This window comes from Homalodisca vitripennis, chromosome 8, assembly GCF_021130785.1.
Source record: "Homalodisca vitripennis isolate AUS2020 chromosome 8, UT_GWSS_2.1, whole genome shotgun sequence".
NCBI classification, from domain to species: domain Eukaryota; kingdom Metazoa; phylum Arthropoda; class Insecta; order Hemiptera; family Cicadellidae; genus Homalodisca; species Homalodisca vitripennis.
This window is the reverse complement of record NC_060214.1, coordinates 102485541-102496785: the sequence shown is the minus strand read 5'-3', so window position 1 is coordinate 102496785 and position 11245 is coordinate 102485541. Positions and strand designations below refer to the sequence as shown.

Below are 11245 nucleotides of genomic sequence, written 5' to 3'. Positions count from 1 at the left end.
ATTTTTATAATAAACTTTTTAAACAAAAAAAGAAAAACTTTGATTTTTTCGTTAAATATTTTCTACCTAACCTCTCACTCCACAGATGGTTTGAGTGCTCCCTTATGCCGTACCTCGATTTATAGTACTGAATGAGGTATCTCCTTTGTAACTAAGGAGTCAAATGTGGCTCTAAAAGGATTAATCTTTTGTTATTACAGAAAACTTTAAAGTGGGTTGTCTTTAGGTATATTCTACTACGATGAATTCGCTCTGTTGGTAGTGTCAAACATTTGTCTGAATCATTGGTATTCTACAAAGGTTAGACAGAAAATTTCAGTTCACTAAAAATAAAGTGTCTTCGAATGTTACAAAATCATGATACATTTACAGAAAAATAGATTTTATTCAGTACAATATATACAATAAGAAGTATCTACAAACACGTAACTATCTATAATATGAGTGATTTCTCCGCACAAGCTTGACGGATTGAGTATGATTAGGATTGACAAAGTATGAATGCTTTGAGTAAGAGGATTTGGTGGTACTCCTTTACGATGGTAGGATTCTGTAGTGCCAAAACTTGTCCCGGAATTTCCGTGATGAGGGTGCTTAAATAACCAGATTACTATGAAATCTGCCTAAAGACCTTTTGGGTTACTAGCCACAAAATTCAGGTAGAGTTCAGTTGCAATTCTTAAGATTTATTGGAACTTTGTCACTGAAATGCCTGGTTCTTTAAAAGCCACAAGAATGTACATTAAACTAACTCTGAAGCATTCCCATCTTTCGATAGCTCGGGCCTCTGCCAGGTGTCTGTTTTTGGAACTTGTCAGCCTTCGAGAGCTCACTGCCTGTAAGAGCTTCTGTCTTCGGTAGCTAGCATGCTCTAAAACAATTCAAACTAACTGACCTCTTGGACCTTTGGATGCTGTTGGCCTTCATCGTGTCCCGGTTTTAGATTGCCCCTACCCTTTTTCGTAAGTCCCTGGCTTATAGGAGCTCGTATCCTCTAGGATCTACGGCCTTTGGTATGCTGCCTTTGGCAGCCTCATATCCCTGACATATGCATGTTTCGGGTTCTGGATCTCTTGGTTTCTGGAAACTAAGTCTCTATGATCTTAGCCCGTAGCAGTGAGGTGTCTGTTTTGAGACTTCCTTAGAAGAGCTTCCAAGAGCTCCCAACCTGTAAGAGCTTCAGCATTTGACAGCTACCATGCTCTGGAAGCATTCGAACTATCCGGCCTCTTGGGCTTTTAAGAGCTGTCGGCCTCCATCAGATCCCAGATCCAGATTGCCCCAGTCGGGGAGGGGGGAGGGGTTGTAATCTTAATCTGGAGGTTCCTGTGTTCTTTTGAGTTCTTATATTTATTATTAGCTTACGTTTACATAAACACTTATTCTATTCAGTACAATATAAAAAAACACGAAAAAATATACAACACAAGTAACGATCTATAACGTCAATCAATGATTTCTCCGAACTAGTTTGACGAAACTGGTTATGGTTAGGAATGACAAAGTAGGAATGCTTGGAGTAGGATGGTTTAGCGGCGCTCCTCGACGTTGGTAGGATTCTGTAGTGGTACACAAGATGGCAGAGGAATATCTTGACTTGCAGGATCCCGAATTGCATACCTGAGAACAAAAAGTTATATTTCATTACACCTGTATATTCAATTTGTGTTTTTCGTAAAACAGAATAAATTGCGTCAGGATTTCAGGACGAAATCTAAAATACGACAAAAAACTTCCAAATGGGTCTTATTTCCATAAAGTTGAAATTAAAATATATGGCAGACTAAGCATGGGTTGTTTATTTTCTTTTATTATAAAAGGAAAAATTGGTTTAATAAGGTACCAAGAGTTCTAACTGCCATAGACGATTGATTGCTAGAATTAGATGGCTAAGCAAACCAATTAAGCATTTTAAGAAATTCTGTTCTAGCTGTAAATTTCTTGGTAGATTTGCGAAGGCAAGAACAAACCGAAACTGTTGAGTTTGTACTCCTTGTGATAAATTGGACAAACACAGAGCATAGCAAACATTACTAGCTGTAACACATCGTAAAGGCAGACACTAGATGAAGGTAATATTATACATAGATGAATAAAGAATTATAACCACACCACAGATGAAACATGTTAAATGGCTCGCATAATTGGAAGTCAATAAGGTATTGCAGTTTACATCCGTTGATATGTGATTTTACGACGTTATATTTATATGATACATACGTTACATGACGTTTACTATATTTTTGGTTTGAAATGATGACTCATAGAAACCTATGACACCCTTTAGTGAACACCCTTTGCATGTATGTATACATGTTTAGGTGTTTTGGTTGATTGCGTCCAATTTGAAATTTGAGTGGATGAGTGAAGTTAGGCTATGTAATAATTTACGACTCCGATACAGTTTTTAGTCAAGTAGACAATAAAGAGTTTATTTTTATATTTTCCTTGAACTCAAAAACCTGCACTTTGTGTCTGGTTTATTACTTTTAATTTATTTGAAAATGAATCGTCACGCTAGTTTCCTTAAGATAGTAATTGAGAAAACAACAGAAATTGGTGAATACAGCTATGAAGGGTTGGAAAGTATGGACAACATTTATTGTATCGTGAAAGGTTTACAAGGCCTTATACATTATTTCATACAATGAGAGCCTGAGGTACATACATGGCATCAAGAACCAGGAAGGAATTACCCTTACATTAAATGCTATGAACATAAATCTTTGAATATTTGTGCTTTTGTCACGTGAAAACTAACAACTTGGACATTTTTTCATTTGTATAATGGCGGATCCCACAAATCATGCCCGAGTGTGAAATTCATGAAGTGTAGATTGAGTGATGGAGTTGCCCAGTCTAACTATAGATACTATAAACTTCGCTTCTATCTTAAGCTCAACCGATCTTTAAAAGTGGTAAATATTTAGAAAGATAAGTGAAACTAAGTGCTCTATAGTTTGACATAAATGCTTCAAGCTTCAAGTGTGGTTGTGATTGTATATAAACAGTTGAGAGTGTCTACTTCAAAATTTCTCACATTAGTGGTGGTCCAACTTATGCTCCTAGCCGACCCAAACAATTCCAGCTTTATCTAATAGTACACATGTTGATTGAGCACTACGAGTACTTACGTATAATGAATATAAAAAGAAAGCAATATTTCTTTCCATTACATGAATAAGTCGTAAAATACAGTATCTTCGAATTACACTAAAATAAGTAGCTGGAAAAACATCTTTTTATCTGTGCTTTTCGTAGTTTTGTTATAATTGCAGGAGATCTATAGTTGAATCCACGTTCACCGTTCAGTACAGTCTAATGGGAAAAGCCTTTAATTAATGCAGATACCAAGCAATAACTGGTAATCTACCTACCTAATCTGACCTAACTTAACCTAACCCAACCTAAACTGACCTGACCTGACCTAACCTATCCTAACCCAACCCAACCCAACCCAACCTAACTTGACCTAACACAACCTAACCTAACCTGACCTAACCTAACCTAACGTAACTTAACCTAACCTAACTCAACCCAACCCAACCCAACCTTACCTAACTTAACCTACCTGCTAGCATATAATATAATATTTAATAATGCCATGCGATTTGCGTCAATTGCCTTCGCTAACGCGTTTAAGCGATTAAGTGGATTTCAATACTTTTTGTATTCAATACTCATTTTATGTAAGCATTTTCTATCTGTGATTGTGTAATTGCTATAAAACCAAGCTCGTCACAACGGTCTCACATGGATTTCATAAACTGCAATGAAAACTCGTGTAAGATGAGATCGTAATGGAAAACAATATATAGTTTTAGAATGGCTTGCATCGCTTGAACTGCCATTTGATTAACGCTCGGCGGGCGAGAAATCGGGCATGCACCAGGAAATGACGTACCGGCACAGATCCGTGGTCCCTCCCCGAACGGCATGTACGTCACTTCCGGTCTCCCACTCTTGTTCTCCTCATTGAACCGCTCAGGATCGAACACGTCAGGGTCCGGATAATACTTGGCGTCCATTTGGATCTCCACACTGGGAATCATCACCTAAAACACACAGAAAGACATGGATAACAAGAGTGGAACCTGGAGCCCCGAAAAGCAAGTGTCGTTGATACGGATATGAAAGTCTGGATTTATCATATAATATTATCTACGGGTAAAACGGCTAAAAGTCAACTCGCTGAGCGTTAATGACGCCTACGATTCAGTGGTCTGTAAACGTTTTCTGAATTGTCAAATTGCATTTGCAACCCATATGGACAACATCGTAGACAGAGTTTTATAATGGTGTATGCTACTCCGTGTAGTTTTGGCTAAGCGTTAGCGAAGTCTATCCCTCCGCTGAATATTTCAAGAACGAATTTAATTATATACTTAAAAACATTGTATCTATTTTTAATATCTCAAGTAGAGGGGGCCATTCATCTTTTGTCTGCCTGTTTATTTTACGTAGAATATGTGAAGAACGAATTGGGTTATGGACTTGAGATTTTGCATGTATTTCACTTCTGATTGGACCTCTCCACAAGATGCGACTGAGCGTTGCACTGAGAGTATAGCTATACTGGTTTTCTTGTTTGTTATTTGACTTTAAAAATTTTCAACAGATGCCATTTTGTTAATATTAAATAAAACAACACCAAAATGGCGACTAGCGGTTAAACAAACTGGAAATTGGAAAAAAAGTTATTCTTCTTTTTTAGCTTAGAATCACATACAGAATTTGAAAATACATAGCCAGCACAACCATTTTGTTAAACCCTGTATATGCGTAGCTATCTTTGGTGGTCGATAAAAATGTAATGTAAATTTGAACACATCCTACGTTTAATGGACAGAAAGTCACATATACAGATAGACAGAGGAGAAATTCTGTCATTCTCTTTAGAGATGTCATAGTATAACATATTTAAATATACCTTGAGTCGTTCTCGCAATATCCTACGTATAATAATAGGCAGAAGTGGAAGAGTCAAACACAAGAGGAATGGTGCTAGTCCTTTTAGTGATATCAGTATATAAAAAATTACTATACTTCACTATAGCTTTTATGTTCTCGAGATATCCGACAAAAAGTTAGTATTTGGCTACCGCTCAGCAAAATCCCATGGAGGAAGATGCATCATCTCCGAAGTCCTCGTTACCTGTATGGAAATATAGCTTCAAGTATAACTTTATGGCCTTAGATTAGTTCTGGAGATATCGTACGGACATATAGACATTGAGAAATTTGGTGAGTTTCACTAAAGATCAACCAATAAAGATTCTATTTAAATTTACTTTGTCAACTAACTGACTGTTAGGACATTCATACTCCAGAATTTCGTTTTAGGTTATGAGTCTATACTGGACTCCATACTATATCATCAAATCTCTTAGAAATAATCAAACGAAATTAACATAAAGAACATTTTTTGTTTTCTTAAAAAACCATGAGAAATGTAGAAAACCGCGATATCACTCTCTTAAACTAAAATCTCTTCGTAAATACTGGAATCAAGAGCTTAAAAAAGTTTGCTTACGATAATAAATGTAATAATTCTTGGTAATATTTTAATTTTAGAGATTACGTACGGTTGTGAGTTTACCTTTCTAATGATTATTAGTGATTTTTGGTGGTTGAAAAAGCTGCAATATCCTCCAGTATGAAAACGCAATGGAGGAAGCCGGAATGGGCCTCTAGTTCATTATATCCTCAAATATTCCAACTCAACATTACGTAAAAAGTAGCTCACCAACTGTCCTGGGAATAAGTCCACTTCGTTGCCATCAATTACAAATGTGCTGTGCTTCGTGCAGACTTTCGGTAAAGAATATAATACGTGGTTCTTTCTTCCGGTTTCTGGAAATGAAAATACAAAATAAGAAAAATGGAATATTGTCTAAACTGATGCTTTTTGTAAACTGGTACAGTAATAATAATACGAGAATATTATATAACCTACACAATTTTACGAAGTAAATTCGAAGTGTATTATGTTTCAATCCGATAACATAACGATGTCTTCTCAAATTAAAGATCATAATTATGTGATAAAAATAGACATATATATACTTATTTCACGTTGAAAATATCAGTCATATTGTATCTAAGCACTTTATTGCTTATTAAGAGTCTGTGTTTTGAAGATTAATCTACTACATTGTATGTTAGTTGGTACGGCAATGTAAAAATCTTATACAGTAATATGAAAGCACGAAAATGAATCCTATTTCACCGTAGCGTGGATGTAAAGCTGCGGCTCTCTAACCGAAGGTCACGGGTTCGATTCTCGGGAAGGTCAATATGAATTTACTAATGAGTTTGGGACCATTTCTTCCTTAAAAACGTTTTGGTGTAACTGATTAAAATTCCACTTTTTTAGAAAGAACCTATTTAAAACAGTAGGTACAGTGATAGAAATGTTGTACATAAAACGAAATGATTTGCACAAATTTGCTTGAGATTTCATAAAAGTACAAGTACTTTGTTCCTTGTAAAGTCCAAAATGAATATACAGTATCTAGCGATTCCTACATTAGTGGAAATATACGGCAATAAATAATTTGCATGGAATTGAAAATGGTAACAAATAATTGTGGTAACGATTCGTGGTAATACAAATATCGTGGAAGCGAATAATTCGTACAGTAGCGGAAATGTACGGCAGTAAAAAGGTTGTATGGAATTGAAAATGGTAACAAATAATTGTGGTAACGATTCGTGGTAATACAAATATCGTGGAAGCGAATAATTCGTACAGTAGCGGAAATGTACGGCAGTAAAAAGGTTGTATGGAATTGAAAATGGTAACAAATAATAGTGGTAACGATTCGTGGGTAATACATAATATGGTGGAAGGGAGCAATTCGTACAGTAGCGGAAATGTATGGCAGTAAAAAGGTTGTATGGAATTGAAAATGGTAACAAATAATAGTGGTAACGATTCGTGGGTAATACATAATATAGTGGAAAGGAGCCATTCGTACAGTAGCGGACATGTACGGCAGTAAAAAGGTTGTGTGGAATTGAAAATGGTAACAAATAATAGTGGTAACGAACTGTACCAGTAATGGTTCTTTGTAACAAACACTATAGTAATAGAAATGTTTATTGGGAAAGTGATTTCCAATGATTTTAATTTATAAACTCCATAGGTGAGTAATAAGTAGATTCTTTTTTAATGCCAATTCAATTAATGTATACGAATAGAGTTTGTAACTCGAAATATAAGAAGTAAAAATGTCTAATTTTAATAAAAAAGTATTGTTACACTATAAATCTAAGAGTTGTAATTATGCAGCTATATGTTTAACTATACAGTGTGTCCCATAACTCTCAGGGCAAAGATATACCACGTTATTGCTCAGGTGAAGACAAACATATTTCAAAATATAAACATGGATATTCAGGTTTTGCATATTTTCCCATCTATATGCCTGTATATTTTTATTATATTAAATTAATATCTTAATTTAATTTAATAAATTAAATTATACCAAATTTGGCTCAAGTTTTTTATGTTAATAAGAACATTTACTGAAAAATATATAAAAAAATTATCTGTCGTGTTTTCAAAATGGCGGCCATTCAAACTTATAATCTTTGAATATCTTAATAACAGGCATTTTTCTCAAGAACCACAAGAGTAATAGTTCTTAGAGGATTTTATCACAAGTGTAATGTGACCAAAATTATTTAAATCTAATAATAAATAACTGATTTAGAACATATTTACTGTGACAAAACATTTGCCCAGAGACTTACGTTACACCCTGTATATTATCAATACATAGGTATATGTTTACTGATAATGCAATAATGCCAGACATCATTACAATTATTGTTACCTTCAAAGATCTGGTTGAGATAAGGCAGACTGAGCAGTGTGTCGTAGTCCATGTCTGGGGTCTTGGCGTACGCTTCCTTCAGCTCCTGATCAACATGAACATTAAGGTTACTTTTGACGATGGAATGATTGTGAAGGAAACAGGATTTTTCCGGACATTTGCCATTGTTCAGTGAAACAAGAAATCAGTACACTACGTTTCGAGATCTGCAATCTGAATCAAGAGTATCAAACGGATCAGATATTTGAAAATAAAACCAATGCGGAGTTACAATATGGTTTTAAGAAGTTCATCTAGCACGAACCAATAATAACAAAAGGGCCCATTCCTGTCCCCCTTCCTTTTTATTTCCGCCATCTTGTTTTTTATCTGCCGTGACGATTGCCATTGGCTAGTGCCCTCTGATCAGTCGTTGGTGGTTAGTAGATGAATGCAGATGTATTGACCTGTATTCTGTAGTTCAGTTTAATGATTAGTGTTGTGTATAGTTTTTTTATTGAGTGCATGTTTTTAGAGTTGGTGAAGTTGACAAACAACATGGTGGTTGTGATTCCTGACTTAGGCGTGCCACAACTCTTTGGTATGATTTGTTTATTTTAACCTAGTTTTGTAATTATGTATTAGGTTAGTTATACCTGAAGAAGAGATCAGATTGCAGATCTCGAAACTTAGTGTACTGATTTCTTGTTTCACTGAACGATGGCAAATGTCCGTAAACATCCTGTTTCCTTCATGAACAAAAGAATTATTATTATTATCGATTTAGAAACTTTGTTGTTCTCCTTAAGAGATTTACTCCTAAACATTGTGAAATATTGATAGTCTTAACGTAACTTTGATTTATGAATATTTCTGCGGTTCAGTATAATGTTAAATAGAATGATAAAAATTTCGTAAAAAAATATGCTTTGTGTTCTACCCAAATTGATGCGTTGGGAATTTTTTCGTCTATTAAAGTGATTTTTATTTTCTTATAAGTGAATGTTTATAACTTAAAAAATTAGGAGGTTTGCATGGACTTTATGCTGTTTAAAATCAAGATAGTATGCGCGAGTCCATAAAAAATTATGTGGAAAAGAACAGAAAGATAAGATGTCATTTCACAATATATTTTAAACAATATTTATTAACTTATATTTGATAATGTGTTTCTTTACTACAGGCTCAGAACATGCCCTTAAAATTAAACTGACATTGTATTATGAACTTGTTAAGTATTTATTATTAACACAAAATAAAAAATTTTAAAGAGCCCCAATAATTTCCGAGCTTTCTCTCCAATCTAATGCCATATAGAAATGAAGCTTCATGCAAAATTAATGAGTGAGTAGAAAAGCAAAAAAGTGCCAAAACCTGTGTTATTGAGAAATTAAAAAGTATCAATTTCTTACATTTTTGTTTTAACCAAAAAATTTACAATAGATGATTTGTACCGTAACTCATTGGCCTTAAATGCATATACAAGAAAGGTTTTTATTCCTAATAGTTACCAGGCAAATCTTTTTCTGTTTTATTGTATGTTGGGATATTACCATTTTTCTATTCAAAAGTAGTAAACATAGGTGAAGTGTAAATAATTTTTATGGTTTTGAAAATAAATTTATTTTAAATTACATCGATGTATTGTCGTTGATTGAATCGTCTTCATTTTCATCATTCCATCTTTCCAAGTCAGAAGTAGGCCAGGGTAGACCTTCTTCATGGAATGCATCGCATTCATCGGGTATGTATTGAATTACTTTGAAAATGACATCAATCTTCGGTTTTTTATAGGTACTTTCTCATCATCTTACGCACTTGATATATATGGTATGTCATTAGATTTACAGAGTTTGAAAGAATAGTTAACTTAGCTGCCAATATATTCGGAACTCTACACAACACCTTTTTCTTCCTTTGTAAATGTCTAGTTTAGATATTTATTTATGGCAAATTAAACCTTTTGTTGTGGATTCCCAAAAAGGGCACACTCTTGGGTGTCATCTTAAAGTAGGGAGGCATCAACTAGTTTTTTTCCTTCGTCAGTAACAAACTCCTTACCTTTACCCCTTGCTATTTTGTTCATTTCTTTGGTATGTAAATGATTATTTACCTTGCCAATATTGAATTTAGGGCTTATCTGCACCTTCCTCCGAGTCTAGCATTTAAATCATAAAGTTACTTTAATAAGACGCAGTACAGTTAACACTATTTTTTACACTGTAAATAGCAGTCTCAACAAAACCTCAATCACGCAGCAAACATGTTTTGAGACAGACTACAAAAAAAATGAAACATCGTTTGCTCAGTATGAGTCGCTGCTATGCGATACTAGCGCTTATACGTTGATAAATAGAATTAGAAAGAAACCCATTCTAGCTTATCAGAAAAAGGGCAACATTCCTATGCACTCAGTGTTTTAAAAATGGTGCGCAATAAACAGTTGAGTGGAAGAAGGATAAAATTCTAAAAGTGGTCTAGAAAAATTATATTCCCTCCACTCAACTTATAATTAACGTGTTACTGTATACTGTAACAGAAGAAGATATGAAAATTATCCTTTTTACGCTCGATGATACGTTTTGGAAACTACAAAAATTTTTATATCTCAGTTCATTTCTTACTTGTTGGGAATTGTAGCCTTTTTTCACTCACCTACTAAATCTCAAGTCTAATACAAGTACGGTAAACTTTCTAATCAAAGTCCTACATTCTGATGTTCAAAGCAGACAGGGGAGAACGTATAAAGGGGAGGATCGGGGACTTTTGGGAAATTAAACATTTTTTATAGGTTTTTAACGGAAAAATATTTGCTATAATGAAACCACTTCGAGCATTGACCCAATTAATTATCAATCAATGCCTTTGCCACAAGTGCAATAAATTGTAATTCATATGAATAAGTGTAATACATATTCTGAAATGTTTCCATAGTCATACATCCTGAGCCTGACATGTTTGTAAAACATATTTAGTTGTGTTTTATCTAAAGAGTAAAGCTGTTATGGGAATCATTCTTACGCATCAACAGAAAAAAGAAAGAGTTATAGAAACGATGCTAAAACCTGAACACTTTGAAACATAAGCCCTCAAGTAGGCTACGTTTGACATGAATTTTTTAAACCACTGTAAAATTTCGCCTATCACAGGAAAAGTATCAAAATCAGATCAGAAAAATGCTCTAACCTTGTACAGTCTATCCTGAAGTCCTGGTGCAGACCCAGCTCGTACACGGCATTACTAGCTGTGATGGATGACGTCTCCATGCTCCTGATAAAGAAACTGATATAATAAGTGATATTCTCTAACCTGGAACAGTCTATCTTGATAGTCCTGGTGCAGAGCCAGCTCGTACACGGCATTACTAGCTGTGATGGATGACGTCTCCATGCTCCTGATAAATAAACTGATATAATAAGTTATAT

The 11245-nt window shown here is 34.6% G+C and overlaps 1 protein-coding gene across 1 annotated transcript; it reads right to left on the bottom strand.

Annotated features, from left to right (window-relative positions):
- Positions 1-365: 365 nt before the first annotated feature.
- LOC124367808 (probable cytochrome P450 6a14) lies at positions 366-11245 on the bottom strand. Its single transcript, XM_046824931.1, has 5 exons — positions 11130-11245; positions 7842-7926; positions 5747-5853; positions 3905-4055; positions 366-1620 (listed from the first exon to the last, which is right to left on the bottom strand). The coding sequence occupies exons 1-5, from the start codon at positions 11208-11210 to the stop codon at positions 1385-1387; spliced, it is 660 nt and encodes a 219-aa protein (XP_046680887.1). The 5' UTR covers positions 11211-11245; the 3' UTR covers positions 366-1384.

Coding starts and splice junctions, on each gene's coding strand:
- LOC124367808 (XM_046824931.1), bottom strand. CDS start 11,210: ATGGAGACGTCATCCATCACAGCTAGTAATGCCGTGTACGAGCTGGCT. Junction 7,927..11,129: donor ATCAAGATAGACTGTTCCAG/GTTAGAGAATAT, acceptor CATGTTGATCAG/GAGCTGAAGGAAGCGTACGC. Junction 5,854..7,841: donor TCTCAACCAGATCTTTGAAG/GTAACAATAATT, acceptor TTTCATTTCCAG/AAACCGGAAGAAAGAACCAC.